This window comes from Ceratosolen solmsi, unplaced genomic scaffold (genome assembly GCF_000503995.2).
Source record: "Ceratosolen solmsi marchali unplaced genomic scaffold, CerSol_1.0 scaffold6, whole genome shotgun sequence".
Lineage (NCBI taxonomy): Eukaryota > Metazoa > Arthropoda > Insecta > Hymenoptera > Agaonidae > Ceratosolen > Ceratosolen solmsi.
This window is the reverse complement of record NW_011948414.1, coordinates 9,805,901-9,824,562: the sequence shown is the minus strand read 5'-3', so window position 1 is coordinate 9,824,562 and position 18,662 is coordinate 9,805,901. Positions and strand designations below refer to the sequence as shown.

The 18,662-nt window shown below is 24.1% G+C and overlaps 1 protein-coding gene across 1 annotated transcript; it reads left to right on the top strand.

Annotated features, from left to right (window-relative positions):
* The first annotated feature begins 551 nt into the window (after window positions 1–551).
* LOC105368418 (uncharacterized) lies at window positions 552–16,576 on the top strand. Its single transcript, XM_011507428.1, has 4 exons — window positions 552–557; window positions 10,927–11,142; window positions 14,412–14,725; window positions 16,273–16,576. The coding sequence occupies exons 1-4, from the start codon at window positions 552–554 to the stop codon at window positions 16,574–16,576; spliced, it is 840 nt and encodes a 279-aa protein (XP_011505730.1).
* Window positions 16,577–18,662: the final 2,086 nt, after the last annotated feature.

Genomic DNA, 18,662 nt, shown 5'->3' with positions numbered 1-18,662 from the left:
AACCGAATTTATATATATATATATCAATAGATATAAATGATAAACACACCAAGTAGTAATATTTATTAACTTTAAATATTGTCAGAGATATTCGATAAAGTTCATATATATTTATTTATTTATTTATATTCACTTGGAGAAATATGCATACATATATACTTATTCATTTATATAACTGTTGTATCATCCATAGAATGGCTAATGATAAAAATTGATTGTTTAAAAATAAAATAGATGATTACGTAAATGAAATAAAAATGAATGTGCGAGCTAACGAGCATACGGGAGCGAAGAGGAAAGAAAGCGAAGGACATGAAGGATTTAGAAAGACAGAAAGGGGTAGTAGCCTCCATCATGTGCGGCGCGCGCGCGCGCGCTCCTTCATTTATTGGAGATTTTCTCATCTAGTGTCGGCGGCGTCAGCAGTTCACCGCGGATCGCATTGTCGTAAGCATATACAACGCTTTCATCAATCGTAAATCAAAAGTTTGTTATTAATTGGTGGAAAATCACAGTTACTCATTTACAATGTGCTGCGAGCCTGTTGAAGTATGCAGGTAAGTTGTTACAATAATAAGACGATGAATTATCGGCGTTGTTTAGTAAATTTCTTTATCGCGTACATATATATTTGATATTTTATAATATTGCTACAATTTGTTGAAAATTGGTCAATCTTATAAGCTTCCGTGAGTATTTGGAAGTTTACCTGAACATCTCATTTTACAAAATAAAATTTTCTTAAGAAAAGTAAGCAAAATATGGAAAATTACATTGAATCTTTGTTATATATTTTTCTATATCATATCTCATGATGCATAATATTTATACTTATAAAACTACGTATACATGAAAAATGTATTAAAATACTTTGTATATTGTACTCTGTTATAGAAATATTGAAATATTAATTAATATATAAACTGGTATTACATTACAGTATTAATAAGATTATTAATAATAATAAGAAGAATATGTATTCTTTTATATATATAGTTTCGTATAATGAAGGAAAGTACAATACGTAATCGATTTGGTTGGAAATTTTATATTCAATAGGTTTGACATTTAGATATTAATTAATCGTAGCAATTATATTATTGAATTAATAGCCTTTTGATTACTAATATTATATATATATATATATCTTTTAAAATATTAAATATTCTAAAATAATGTTTTATATGAAATATTTGAAACAATACTTAATTGGGTAGAAATGAAGATATTTTAAGTAATTGAAGTTTCTGAAATATTATTACTAATTTTTAGGTTTATTATATAAATATGTAATATTTTAGAAACTTTAATCATTTTATTTTTGTAAATATATGTGAATATAGATATTCGATTATGATCCAAAACAATTATATTGAATAAAGCAAATTACTTATTCATCTAAGATATATAACATTATTGTATGTTAATAAATATCGTAGCTAGATATCTATAAAATTGAAAAAAGTCATAATTTATATTAAAAATAATTGTTGTTTTGTATATAAATTGAATAAGCAATTGATTATATATTACGAAATTAGTTTAAATCAACGGTTAGTGTTGTTTAGAATTTTGGTCATACTATTATTAATATTTTTATTAAAAGATAATAATTTATAATCGGTATTTTGCTTTCCTTTTTATTTTAATTCAAGAGTATTAAAAATACATTCGTTCATAATTTTATACTGCATATCGTTCGTAAATTATCGGATTTCATTGGAATATACACATATATATCAATTACTTTAATTTAGTATAAAAAAAAAAAAAAAAAAAAAAAAAAAATGAAAAACATTTAAATATTTTAAAGTTCTTTAAGCCAGGCTGTAAATATATGCTTTCTAATACGAATATTTTTTATAATAGAGTAATCAATGTGACGAAACTGTCTTAATTACAGGTTTAGTAATGAGAAAATAAATGGTTGAATAAATTGAATTAAGGACACATATTCACTAGGGAATATCTCATATATCCTTCATTCTAGTTTTATGTCATGTAAAATAAATTTAATAAAAATTATAAATAAAATGTTATATAAATTGTATTTTCCGGAAAATTAATATAGTGTAATTATCATTATTTAAGTATAAGATATCTGTGTTAGTGGAAAAATTAATCAATTAACGTATCAATTTTTATATCGTTCGTTATAATCATGCGATATTGTTTTATCTATTCTTCTAGGTAATGTAAGCTACCTATTTTAAGATACAGATTTATAAAATAATCTTTAATAAAAATTTAGTTATTCAAATTTGAAAAAAGGTATATATTATAAATAAATTTAAGTGTCAGTTTAAAAATGAGCATAAATATATTAATTTCAATACATAAAAGAATAGTTTATGAGATTTATTATTCCAATTATGAATAAGAATTAAAATTTTAACAAAAACTTATTTTCTTTTAAACTTCATCTATTATTATTAATAAATACTATAAAAATTAATTCTATATAATACATTATTTTATAATTTATATTATACAAATTTTTATTTTTATTAAAATTAGAAAATGATGTCAAAAGTAATAGAAATATAATTAATTCTTATTTTGGTATAAGTAAACATATATAATTTTATTGTTCATTATCACTTTACATAACCAAATAAAATCATACATTTTACAGAAAATCATAAGATAATTCTATTATATATAAATAGAATCATGTATATACAGTTTTTTTTCTCGAGAGCTTATCACTAAGTATATTATATTGCATATAAACGTACAGTTATATTAAGCATCAGTTTAATAAATGATTATAAATAACATTTTTTATTTTAAAATCAATTCGCTAATCGTGTTAAAACATTTTTAGAAATCTGTTAATATATTATATAGTATCAATGAAGCAATCGAGCAATAATTGGGTTTTCAAAAAGAATTACAGAACTCAAGTTGGGTATTATTAATCCTATGCTGATTTATTATATTATATTAGCTATTAATGAACCTTAATGTAAATTTTAAACGATTGTTTAATTTTCACATTTATAAGAATAATTTGAAAATAATTCTTGATATTGAAAAAATAAAAAAATTTATTTTATTACATATTTTATATTAGCTTAATAGTTCTATTATATTATTCTATCTGGACCTTCAATTTTCGCAAATTACTATAGAAAATTAGAATGATTTTTGTAAATAATATCTTTAGTATATAATATTACTTTATAATAATAAATTAATCAATCATTTTTACTATGGCTAACATTAGCTATTATTATTTATGCTTGGTTTTATTAAATGAAAAAATATGCACACATATATTAATAGTGGTTGAAATATATTATTAATTTATCAAAATCTATATTTCAAACAAGAGGATCACATTAAGAATATAATTTTTAAATAATTTGATTATTGTATAAAATATAAAAGCTTTTTACCAAAATTACTTTATATTTCCCTTAAATTTTGTGCGTACGTATAATTGCATATATAACACGTGAAACCCGTCTTATAAGAGTGATGAGGATGATGGTGAGAGGGGCTAGTGTCAGAGAGGGAGAGAGAGAGAGAGAGAGAGAGAGATGCAATGCAAATGTTGCGCTTCAATATAATTCGAGAGTAGAATAGGGGTGGGTTTGACGAATCGAAGTACAGCGAAGAGAAAAGTAAAGTAGGTTTGACTCGCAAGAAAAATTATTCGATCCTTTTCAGAGCGACGGGCAATTTTATGAGAAAACAAACTTGAACTGCCATATTAATTTGTCTCGTGAATTTGTCTCTTTACGCTCCGATTGCATTACTTTTGTTAATTGTAGATAATTGCAATAACGATATTAAAAAAACTTTCTCTTCTCAATTTGTATTTTAAACTGGAGAAATAAAATCTTGATAAACAAAGTAGAAATTGAATTATAATTTATTTAAATTATTTATATATTATTATGCTTATTAATTTATTATAATTCATTATTGAGATTTCAGTAGTCGATATTGATTTTAATAATTAATTTATTAACAATCTATTATAAATATTACTCGCGAATATTGCTCATGAATATGAATTTGTTGTATCAATAATAACAATTATAACAAGTAATCGTTATATATGTGTACAACATAGTTAGAAAATTTTTTATGATTATTTTGTTATATCACATATTGTGATACTGTATTTGGAAAGTGAACCGACATTTCAGTACGCCAGACCCTTAGTAGCAATAATATATAGTTGACTCATATAATGCGATTATAACTACGTTGCGTGACTTTTAAATGCTTTGATTATATGCGTGTGTACGGGGAAAAGGTATACACTGCAACAGAGTCGATGTCGTGACATTTGACACCAAGTATGATTATTTTTGAAAAATTGACCGTACCTTGAAATATTTCAAGGTCAATTATTTAAATGCATATGAGCATGAAATAAAAGATTGTCTTGGTAGTATTAAAAATGAATTGATTATTTTATTGTGTAATCTGAGTTAGTAGTAATTTTTCGATTTTCTTCGTTAAAAAAAAAAAAAAAAGAAAATAGAAAACAATGGAAATAACAAATTTATAAATTTCTTTTATCAGATTATTACTCTTAAAATTATGTATTCTTTTTAAAATATTATTTAGATAAAATTTTAAATCATATATGTTAAATACTTAATTAATATTGCTAATAATCTATATTAACTTATTATACAAATAATAAATTATTGTGCATAATACATTATCAAATAAATCATTTACAATGATATCGTATCGATATATATATATATATATATATATATATATATATATATTAAATAAATAACAAAATAATTTTACTTTTAATTCAATAATATAATTGATAAACCTCTAAGTAAGTTTTTAAATGGTTTAATATTAAAATACAATGTTGATTATTCAACAGTAAATTTTTACATGACTGAGTTAAACTAGCGTGTTTTATGAAATTTAAGATGTTTAGATTATAAAATATAAGGACATGTGAATGTTATTGAAAAAATGTTACTAAAATAAATACCTATTATTATTATTATTGTGTATGTATAGCGAAAGAGTTTTCGTTAACAATCCTCTATATTCTATTAAGTAAATTTATGATAAATAAATGATAAAATTTATTCAAAATTTATTATTATTTTTTTTAATTTACATATACCATATATCATACGAATATTTCTGACATATTACTTTTATAAATACAATTTTATTTAATTTATAATATTAATATAATGATATTACTGTGCATTACATTTATACATTTACAGATAAATACATAAATAATTTTAATAAAAAGAGAATTAGAAGTAAATGCTTAATAAGAATAACTTTTTAGTAAATTTGTCAATGAGTAATTTATAATGTAACAGATTTTGTAATGCAGACTGTAGTATTAGTCTATCGAGTCTGTAGTACAAAATTGAAATTAATATGAAAAAATATATTAGAATTAATATAATTAAGTTACAAAATTCCAATAATTCCAAGGACTTTGATAAATATCGACATTTTTGCCAAAATTGAATTACTAATGATAATATTGTTGTAAAATTTCAATGAAATCAAAGTCAAGAGGCAAATCCATAGATTTTTTATAAATAAAATTTTAATTACAAATCTTTCGTTTGATCTGACATGTTAATTAATTAACATGAAAAATCCAATTTTTTAAAAAAATTGAATACTCGATAGTCATTTATTATAATTGTGAGCTCAAAATTAAATCATTCTATTAAATTTTCATATTAATAATAATCACATGTTTCTAATCTATTTATAAAATTAATCATAATCAGGATAAAAATAAAATAATTTATTATCGAGTTAGATTTCAAATCAATATTAAACATTATACTTGTAATTTTCTTAAAATGCTAAATAGTAGATAAATAGTTCGCATTAGAAAATGTATTAATTTAAAGCGATGCGTTGATTCAACAAGTAGATTGCACGTGACTTTATAATATTAGTAATTTGTATGCAGTCTTCGCTTATATGAATTTCTAAAAATAAATTTATTAACATTTTTATTAGACCAAGCATTAAACATTTTGTGCATATTTGTAGGAAGGATTTTGTTTAGAGGCTATTTCTCTATATTTTCGAACATTGCTAATAAATTAAAACAATGCATTTTATAGTGGTTTTTATAAAGATAATATAAAGATAATATAATATAATATAAGATAATATAAAGATTATTTTTAGTTCAAAATTAAAATAAAAAAAAAAAAAAAAAAAAAAAAAAAAAAAATTATTTATTACACGTTGCTGAATCAATGCTTAGGTTATTTACGAAACCATTTAAAAATATGTAACATTTAATATTTATGTTTTATTTATATTTTACAATATTTATGATGAGAAGAATACATTTATTAGCATTTTTCTAATTCTTTGGATCACGTTATCAGACGATCACTTGTGAATATTATCTGATTATCACTCGAATGTGGAATTTCAGATGATGTACAATAATGCCCAAGTAATTATTAATAAAGTATTAATAAATCAGATTCATTAAAATTTGATAGGTTATTTCAATCTTCTCCGTCATTCTTGAAAAAGAAACTTCACATTCTGTATATTTTATTTTTACTTATATTATCATGTATATTGGTCTTCGACCTCAGATAATTGCATATCCGTATTTTATGCTGTTTTTGCCAGATTTGATTTGAAAATAGTTGGGCTCTTGCTAGTTTTACAGAATACATTATTATTCTCTATGAATGAAGAACTAAAATAAAGACTTAAAATATTGGCAAAGAAAAAGATTTACATTTTCTTTATAATTTCAAGTTCAATAAAAATATAATAATGTACGGCAAATTAAAAACCACTTTTTAACATTTATTGATATTAATTAATGATATCTTTGGGTTTATAAAATTTAAATATATATATATATATATATATATATATATATATATATATATATTTTATATATTTATTCTGAATTTATATATTATATTTATATAAACTCTATATTTTTAAAAATAATATAAGATTTTGTATATATTTTATAGAAACTTAAGTAATTGTATACAAAATTATTTTAGTAGTGTTCCAAATAGTTATTTATTTGTAATTTTTTTTTTTTTTTTTAATAACAGCATAAAAATTGAAATGCAATGTTTCGTTATTTAATGATCAATAATTGTGATTGATAATAATTAGCCTTGAATACATATTGTTACTTGAATTGAAAATGTACTGTATTTGTGAGAAAAATTAATTTGTTTCTATTCGGATGATTAATTAATTTTCGTCCGAAGAAGAGGAAAATGAACCGTAAGATTTATCAATTTATCTCACATCATGTTAAACATTAATAAATAATTCACTGTGATAATTTGTGAGTTGGTAATTTCATGAAATATATAAGGAATGTTAACGATAGTCTCTACATAAAGTAAATACTTAGAGATACTTGGGACATATGATGAATTCTATTAGTAATTAGTATCAATTTAGATTGATTTAAATTATTACGCTAACTAAATTAATTAAATTATTTTATAAAAATAAACACATATTCACTTAAATTAATTATTTAAAGAAAATTTACGCATACAATTATTGTCGTAATTTCAAATTTATGACGAATAATAGACTTTGCTGATTTATTAAAATTTAGGTAATTTTCTATCAAGTAATTTGAAAATATATATACATTATTCTTTTTATTGTTTAATTTACGATATCTTGCACTTTCTATTTATTAAGTTTATATAATTCAACATAGTTTTAAAAGTAAAGAAGAACACTATGAAAATTGAAATAAACCTATTTATATTTACAATGTCATCCAACTTTTATTGGCACTGCAAACTCAAAGCTATTACATTGTGAATAGAATAAATGTAGAAAAAACAAATAAATATAAACATTGATAAGATTTGTTAAAATAATTTGTAAAATTTTCAATAAATTGTAATAGAAATATTCTATTATAAAATTTCTGCAGACTAATTATCTTCAAAACCAAGTAGCATTTATAAAAAAAAAGAGACGAATTATTTTTTCAGCTAATGAAATATAAGATACTGAATAATATCTTCCATGATCATGTACGAATTATTATTATTTTTAATCAAATGATTTAAATTTACAAATACTTTCTGCAAATATTTATAAAACAGTGTTTAGCATAAAACTAAAAATTTCCAATTAAAGTATAATGGATGTAATATTTAGAGTTTATTCTAAATACTCAGAGTATTTGATTTTCCATTCAATTTATATATACGGAAAAAATAAATAAAATCTTAAAGGTATCCATTATCCATTAGTGAGTATTATAGAAATTCTAAAGCTTATTGGCATTATGCAAACATTAAAACATAAAGTCATATATTAGAAACAGATATTTCAGCCATGCAATCCATCTTTTTCGACTTAAAAAAAAAAAAAAAAAAAAAAAAAAAAAAATTTATAGTATTAAGCCAGAGAGCTCAGCAGGGCGCATTTAAAATCAGCTTTCAAGTCACGCTTTCACTCGAATGTGGCAAGTTTTATCACGGTTTATGTTCTGTAGGTCGCTCATACACAGCCATATACTTCATTCGTCGAGTAGTGAAAGATCAATATTAAAGAAAGTTCAAAGTCGCTTCGTCGCCCACGTAACAAATAGAAATGAAAAAGCTTACGAGGTCACGTGTGTGCGTGCGCGCGTTTGTGCATGTGTGTGCGCGCGCGTCCTGTGTTTCTGACGTATATTGTTACATATAAAGCCTAATTATAATGCCATAGTTAATTTTTTCGTATTTATATTTGTATTCCGTATCTTCCGTAATCGATACAAACAAAAATTTATTATTCATATAGATATTTTTGGTTTTTATAATATAAATTACTTATTAGTATAACTATTAAAGCAAAGAAATTTTAAAGATTTAAAGACTTTTTTACTTACTTTATACAGTATTATTACATATAGTTAGATTGTGTACTTTGGTCGAGTAAAAAAAAAACAGAAAGCAATACCAAAACATTTAATTAGATATCTCCTATAGCCTTATTATTAGCTACGAATAGTAATAATAACAATAATAATAATAATAATAATAATAATAATAATAATAATAATAATAATACGAGTGTAATAAACGTAATAAAATGGTATTCGAATAATTTCAAAAATTTTATTTAATTGGACAATTTTTCAAACTATAATTAGTTAATGGTAATAGTAAAAATTATCGATAACATTTATAAATCAAGTGTAGTATATACATGATATAAAATGTTAATTGTTTATTATATTTTTTGTACTTGTAAGGTAAATCCGTACGTAAGCTTGGTTGATTTTCTTTGGAAGTTAATATTATTTTGAGCCCCCTGAGTATACGCATTTAGTGTACAGAAAAAAATTTTTTTTTTACTATTTATATTTTATAATTAATAAAGAAGTAATTTAAAATAGACGATCGTACGTACGTAGAAGAGAAAACTCAGTTGTCATTTCATTATTTTACATTATATTTGTATGAAATTAATATTATCAAAATATTCAAATAATTTTTATTACAGATGTAATATAATGTTACATTACAAGTGCCAGATTACTCTTTATACTTAGTAAAAAATGCCAATTATTTTTAACTTAAAAAATTATTTCCATTGGTGAGAGTTCAGTGTCGATAATAGTAATTTATAATAAATGATAAATAATAATATTTTTAGTAATAGGGTATAAAGATTTATTCAATTTTGTCAACGATTGTGTAGTACTTATATAGTAGCATTTGTGAATCAATTTTTATGCTCTACTGATCAGTGTAACTTTTACATATTACATTGGCTCCCAAAAAATGGATCCCAAAGTCAAGTAAATTCAATGAAACCGATATTTAATAATATTGTATTGTTAATTATTGTTTTTAAAGCTTACGCAGAGTATATGGGGAAGAATTTTTACGGCCTTTATGAGATGATACATCTTAGCTCGGAATAGTGGAGGCCTTAGGAATAAAAGTTATGGCCATATATTGAAACTGAAATCTTTTAAAGATCTTTTTTTTTTTTTTTTTTTTTTTTTTTTTTTTTTTTTTTTTTTTTTTTTTTTTTAATATTCTAGAGCCAACAAAAAGATATTAAAGTAAAGTTGTTTATGAAGTAACTAATTTATTATCAAGAGTTCATCCAATGAGAATAGCTTTTGTATAAAAATCTGTGATATTTCGATATTTATAGAATATATTAATTGAATTTCTACAATCATATAAAATGTAACTCTGTATCATTACACTTAAAATAAGCATATAAAATAAGAAAAAGTACAATATGAAATTTGTTATAAATTTCATTAATAAAATTTAATAAATCGTTTCTTTCCAAAGTTTCCGTTACAATGTGGCGATTCTGCAATGAGAAATACTCCTGTTATTTTATAACATATTTATTAGTATAGAACAAGAATTATATATTTATCAACATTTGTCCAATAATATGAAATTACAATGTTTAAATTCGCAAATGGGTGGGAATATCTTTTTGTAAAAATGCTTTGTAAAAGGAAAGTTATTTAATTAATTAAGTTCGGGAAACTGTTTGAACATCCTGGAGTACTTTTTTCTATAGTATTATACAAAAACATGATTTTCTAAAATATCGTTTAAATTTTTTCATTAACATATGAAAAAAATTATCCTATTCAATTCAAAGTGTGACGTACAACAGCTTCGTTATCATAAAGTATTTAGAATATTGATTTCGCCTAATTAATCTAGGACAATATTATATATCAATATTATATATAATATAAAAAACTATATTAAATTGAATGATGCATGGATAAATTTGTAAGATTAAAGGCAAAGGATGATGAAAAATTTCTCTTGGGCATTTGTATAATAAATAATGATTTATTTCATAAAGAAAATTATAATATTAAGGAATGAAGTATTTTTTTATTTGTTTAATTACATTGTTACATATGGGCTACGTCTCTTTTAACTATAGAAGCCATTAAGAGAGTTGAGTCGACTGTGCTTTGGTGCAAGTAGTCAAACCAGGCAAACGGTAGCAGCGACGGATGTTTGTATCGAGTTCCGTCGTGGTTTACCCGTTCTGCAAGTATGGCCAAGCGAGTCACCAAGAAGAGATGCAAACAACCAGGAATTCGTATTTCCAGACACTCAAGATAATGTTACTGATAGTGGAATTGAATCCATCCAGGTGATTGCAAGTTCAATCTTAAAATTGCTATAAATAAATAAAAGCAAAATATTTCAAAGGCAAATATCTGTAGAGAGTGGGATGAATGGGAGAAGATAAAAGGGGGTGGGGTGGGGGTGGATGAGAGAGAGAGAGAGAGAGAGAGAGAGAGAGTGACAAAGTGCGTGTACAAGGGGAAAAGAAAAAAATAGAAGGACAGAGAAATAAAGAGATAGATAGATAGATAGATAGATAGATAGATAGAGTGAGTGAGAGAGAGAGAGAGAGAGAGAGAGAGAGAGAGAGATTGCATGATGGAGACAAAGAGAACGTAACATTTTATACCCATTTATAAATGTTTATGAAGTTGAAAATGGATTGAAATAGTATTAATTTTGCATGACGTATAAAACTTGTTTATTTGTAAATATTATTTGTTCCTTAATCTTAATTGTCCTTGTTATTTATTATTATATATCTATTAATGATTTGCTATTATTATTTATTATTATAAAACGTAATAATAAAAATCTGTTACAATTTTTAAAAACAATAATACTTAAATAAGCTTTTAAAAAATAAAAAATAATATTTCATATTAATATATATCATATTCTATATTTTTATTTATTTTTACGTATAAAATACAATAATAAAAAATTTTATTTACACTAATTTTATTTAGCGAAAAAGTTTTTATTAACGATACATTATGAAAATTTTTTAATTCAATATAATTATTTTTATTCACTCTTGTACAAAATTAAAGCAACATATCGTTACATCCCATTTTGAACATTACATACATATACGCGCGCGCGCGCAAACACACACAGATGTGCATGAAACTTTAAAATTAATTAATTATAAAATGCAAGTTATTTTTACTTTATTTACAATATTATATTTACCTTAACATTCTTTTTTAAATATTAAAGAAAAAATAATAAAATTCAAAAGTCTGCATTCGTTAAGAGTGTCAAAAAATATACTTTTGTCATTGAACAATGTTCGGAAATTTTTGAAATATACCATTGAAAAAAATACATATTTTGATTGGATACTAAATTAAAAATTTGTTTATGTCGTATAAGTAAGAAAATTTGAAATTTTTGTAATTGAACTAATTACGAACATTTTTAATTAGATTAGCATATTGCCTGACGCATTTAAGTAATTTAAATAAAATATCTAATTTATATTTTATATTGTGAATTATATTATGTGTACAGTAATTCTAATATTATATGCTTAATTTAGTTTGTTTAATAGCAGTCTTAAATAGTAATATTTTTAGGACCTTGTTATTGTGTTTATAGTTGATTTGGATTATCGAAGATTACATGTTTAAAATATTTATCTAAAAATAACTATTCATTTCGATAATTTGAAATTTTATTTATTATATACTAGTCATTAATATTAGTAATTTAGGCATTTAACGTAAAATATATTTAAAAAGTTTCAATATATTTAAAAAATGATAGATATTCGAATATTTAATAAATAGACTTAATACATAAATTTGCATTAATTATTATTATTATATAACATAAATTTTTCTGTTAGGGTAAATTTAATTCTTTTATTCAGAAATATAAGATACTTTCTTATTTATATGAAATTTTGTTTATATCATAAATTTTCATTATATCACATTTTAAAAATGGTGTCTTACTATATATAGATTGCTTTTAGTATTTTATTTTGTTTTTATATCTATGTATTCTAATTAATTAATTTCATTATCAAATTTCTTTTTATTATTCAATTATTTGTCATCCCTATTGATTTCCGTCCTTCATCATTTGTTTATTCTTTTTATTTTGTGAATATTTGAACACCTTCTTTTACCGATTTTCATATTTTCATTAATTATTCTTGAATCGTTGCTTCTTTATTCCTTCTACACTTGAATTCAATGTTTATTCCCTTTATTCAATATTTTGAACAATTTTAATATTATCAAGCACGGTTTTATTATTATTTTATTTCTTTTGTCATTCATTCCTCATAATTTTTTACTTTTGGTTTTCATTTTTTTCCTTTAAGTACATTAGTTTTTCAATTTATTTACAATTAGTATTTAATATCTTCGTTTTGTTCTTTCCCTTTTATCAAATACACTTTTATCAATTGCCAATATTTTCGATCTTTTATCCAATTCTTTATTCTTTTATATACTAATGTAAGTTTTTTCCTTCTCATCTGTTGTCTATTTTTTTTTTGTTTTGTAAATTCATAAGCATTTTATTCAATCCTCTCACTTACTTCTACACTTTTTTCATATTGAATAGCTTTTATTTTAATTTTCTCAGAACTATTAACTTATAATTCAATTTTAACTGGTATATTATGGTATTTATTTTAGGCATTGTATTCTTCTTGTTATTTAAACTTTTGCTTTTCTCAATCCGAATCTCTATTTTCATTTCCCCTCTGTATTTTCCTAAAAAAATATTTGTATATTTCCTTTATATAGAGCTATTTTCATTCGCTTTAAGTATTTCTTTAATCTCTCTAAATATAATATAATAATATTTGTTTTATATTTAACATACTCTTCTTCTATTATATATTTTATTTTGAGGCTTAATATTAACTTACAAGTTATTAACTTTAAATTAACCTACAATACATTTGATTACATATCTTAAAAATATTACGAATTTTTATACCGATTTTTCATATTACTTATTGAATATAATAATTTAATTCCATTCTTTAGAAAATTTTCTCTCGCTCTAGCATCAACGTACATTAAAATATAAATTCAGTATTTATCAATATAATTATGGGGCTATAATTAAATGATATAAAGAAATAGCAAGAAACAATCAAACTTATGAATTTCTGTATTTATGAAGAAAAACTATAAAAATAAAAAATAAACTTAAATATTATGATGCTGGATATCGAATCATAGCGATCATCGAAGTCTCGCAATAGCGTGTACATTAATTTCAAGTATTTTTTTTTTTCAGCCATGCAGTTAAATGCCATAGATTTTACTATTGATACGTTACTATTGATATATTTACTATTCATCTATCCAAGTAAATTTGGACAAAATATGTTGATAATTAATTGCGTCCTATTAGATTGTTAATGACGAGAGCCAAACTTGCAATAAACAGACAATTACGAGCACTTTCTTTCGCTTGCCTCTAATCACATGTTTTCTTTATCTGTTTCTCCACACTTGAATCTGCCTCTGTCATCCTCTTTCTATCCGTCGTCAAGTACAATGTAAACTATAGCGTTTGGCTCCGATCGCTCCGCGAACGAAGGCCTCTCCATCAGGAAACACCGGCACAACCGCCGCGATCAGCACCAGCCCATCCATCACACCCCAGCATTCACGTCGTACGAGCATCCTCCTGCACCCGGACCATGCGCGCCTCAATCGTCACTTCCACGTCGTACATAATAACGAGAAAAGCGGCGGATCGCGCGATACCGGGGGGATGTGCGGTTCACCCGACAGGACCTCCATCGATGAGGAGCGACAAGCGCTGAGCCCGGCGAGTTCCACCACTAGTAGTTTAAGGTCCATGCCGAGCTCCACGATGACCTCGATTCACGAACGGCGCCGTAGCAGCAGGTATTCGAGAGTGGAGTCACGAATGTCGTTGTGCCATTACTGTTTTAGCTGCTTATTTGGATAGTGAAACTTTTATGATAATTAAGAATGATTGGGAGCAGCTACGTGTAAATAAATAAGTAATTACATAAATAATCAACAATAACGGCGACGATAATAAGAATGATAAGAATGGTAATAATGGTAATGATAATAAGAATAGTAATAATAATAGTAATAACGATGATGATGATGATGATGATGATGATGATGATGATGATGATAATTATAATTATGATAATTATTATTTATTCCATAGTTTTTAATAGATTTGGTTAAACGTTGTTAATTACAATATTTGTTAATTAAATAGTTAATCGTTGTTTTAAGAATTGACGAATAATCTCGATATCATACATACATATAGCTGGCAATGGGATTTCAAATAATTAAAGCTCAATAGAGCTCATATTGATTTCTGATGTTGAAAATAAATATTACGTATACCAATGTATCTGCTCCTGAAATTTAAAATGAAAAACTTTCATTCGCGATAAATCTCACTAAAAATAAACAGTTTTGTCAAAGCATTCATCCACTTAATTTATAATGATACCATAAGAAAAAATAATTTAGCTGACAATAATTGGGAAGATTTAAACAAATGTAAATTTTTCATCATCGCCCAATTAATGGCGCTTATTTGAAAATATAATTTGTCAATTAATCTAATATAGTTTTATTAGATTTTTATTATTTTTTATTTCATTAATTTATTTTAGTAATTGCTATTATTTATTAGAGTTTTATTAGATTAACTGAATCTAACATAGATTATTAGATTCAGTTTAGTATTATAATCATTTATTATAAAAATAAACTAAATCTTATCTTACATTTCAGTAAATTAATGTTACCAGAGTAAAAATAACATATAAAAAAAAAGAAATATATATATATATATATATATACATATATAAAAAGTATTGTGGCAATTATAAATACTCTACGCTATACTAGTAAAATAATATTAATGATAAAAATACTAAATAAATATTTAAACATATATTTACGAATTATACATAACAATAAATTTGTATAAGTAGTTTTTGTTCGTGTTATGATGTTCGAATTAACAAAGGCTCGAGTTTTTGAATCTGATCAATTTTATTTTATAAGATTTAATACTTTTTTTATTTTTATATATTAACAATGTAGAATTTGTCTTTATACATTTATAGTAATATAATATTGAAAATGTAAAAGTTAAAAAAAAAGTATACATCATATTGATTTTTTTCAAGTAATTGCGACTATATATTTATAAGTCAATTAAAATTGTTATAAATAGTAGCCCTATAATTTCTTATGCATGTTCACGACGAATCTTTTTTAAATATTAAGTGATAATGTTCGATACCTTAAGCTTAAACAAAAATGAGCTTTTAATTTACTCAACAGACTTTGGACTTATTGAAAATATTGTAAATGGGCATGTTAATTGAAAATAAATAAAAAAATTGTTGAAGAATAACATTTTCATACCTTATTCTCTCCATCCTCCTCAGATACAGCATGTTCGACGCTCTGGACCTTGAGTATGCTCTGCTCAGGGCGGCCGCCCGTGGTTCCGTTGGCCCGTATTCCCTTTCCGAGTCTCTGCACAAGCTAACTTTTACCCAGAGCTTAGCCTTCCCGGGCTTGGCTCGTGGCCTCGCCTTGAAACAGAATGGCATTCAGTCCAGGTCTCGTCAGTCGCAGCAACATGGCGAAAGCGGCATGAATGCCTTCGCCAAAATCATCACCGCCCTAGTTCTCGTGCTCGTGAGTGTCCTCGTTTTTGGTGTAGTGTACAAGTTTGTGCGCACGTGAGGATTGCTGTTGGTACCGACAAGTGGAAACCTTCACCAAAACATGCTCTTGGTGGATAATGGTTCATCCGGTACCAATGATAGTATAATCGATAATACTAATGGCCATTAATACCATTAAACGTGGCTTTTATTATTAAATCGGCAAATTTCTAAAATCCATACGTAGTCAAAGACTAAATTTCATTTTTATTATTTACACACGCACGCACATACACAAAACACAACACACACACACACACACACACACACACACACACACACACAATTTGGGAATGTCAGTGCTTTTCCATAGCAACTAAATTATGATCCAGAAATATTGATGATTGTTTGTACAGTTTTTCATATGAATATATTGCTAGAGTCTTAAAAGAAAACAATGTTTTCAATAAATATGAATAATTTGTTTTATGTTGTATGACTAGCTTTATGGATCACAATTAAAAGAAAAAAGAAAAAAAAGTTAGTCAATTTATTCTATCTGAAGTTTGAAATTGTCATCTTAATTAATCATTGTTTTATACGGATTCAATATATATTTATTTTATATTCTATGAAATATGTGCATATCATCGAGCACTTTTGTTACGCTTACCAAGTTCGATTAAAATTAATAAAACCTAATATTATAAATCTTATTGTAAATAATCAAAATTTTTGTAAATTACTCGTTACTTTTACAAAATTAAGTAATTATCTCAATGCATTTCAATCAATGCATTAATTTGAGAAAAATACAATTTTTCTTATAGTGTTCAAGTTAACAAATTTAAATTTACTTTCTATGCAAGAAAGATATGTTATTTATAAATCTACGAATATCAGATATGACTAAATCAAAATAGTCGATTACTTATGTACAGAAATATCTTTGGTAATACAATTACATACAAATACAATGAATAATCATTATTTAACACAAATAAGTTACGATATCATTTTTATATATTATTTCTAAATTAAAAACAATGTCAACTACAAAATATATTTTCAGATTTTAATATGGTTTTCTTCAAGAAAATAAATGAAATGTAATAATGATGACATAAGTTAATATTTAGGTTTAAAAAACTTTAGAAAGCAAATAGTTATATATTTTTTATAAATTAATTTATAATAAATAATCACGCAAACAATATCATAATAGAAAATTATTTTACATAAACTGACATGTTATTGTCTAAAAATGAGCCTCGTTTTTGTGTAAACCGACAATGATTTAATGCAATATTCATGAAATTTACATTGCATGTCATGTAATTAGAATAATAAGAGTTTATGCGTTTTATAAGAAATTGATGATTCAATTCATTCAAAAATTGTAATCAGATACATATAACATTCTCAGAAAATCATAATAATAATATTGACTACAAATATTTTTAATAAACACTTCGTAATATAAGTCTGTTGATGTGTACTATAAAAGTAAATTTAAATCTCTGCCAGATCTTTCTACTCTAATATGTGCTTTTTGACTCGGAGAAAGCATATTCTCTGACTAAGTGAAACCTTATGATTTTCTACCTTTTTTAGAAATAAGGAATTAATGTATGTTAGACTGAATACGGTAGTTATTATTGGATTTTGGAATTGAAAACTTCATACATTCAATTAGATAGAAATAAATTAAATAAAAATGAAAAAAAAAAACAAACTAATAATAGTAATATAAGAATACCGATCATATTTATTTTAATTTTAATCTATAAAGATTGTAGAATTTTGAAAGTTATATTAAAAATATCAATATCGTCTTATTTTTCATATATATATGTGTGTGTGTGTGTGCGTGCGTGCGTGCGTGCGTGCGTGTGCGTGTGTGTGTGTGTTCAATTAAAAAATTTTAATTTATTTATCAACTATAAATTAAAAATCTTTATAATTTATTTTATATAAATTATTTACATTATACAAGTTATTTAAATCATTTTTGCAACATTAAGTATAAGCAACAATGATTTAATATAATTCAATTAAATATATTATTTAAAATGCTAGATGGTTTTTCTCGCGTGTCGATAATGCGAATAAAAAAGATAATCTATAGAAATTGAATATTTCAATAGTGTTTATGCTTGGCGAAT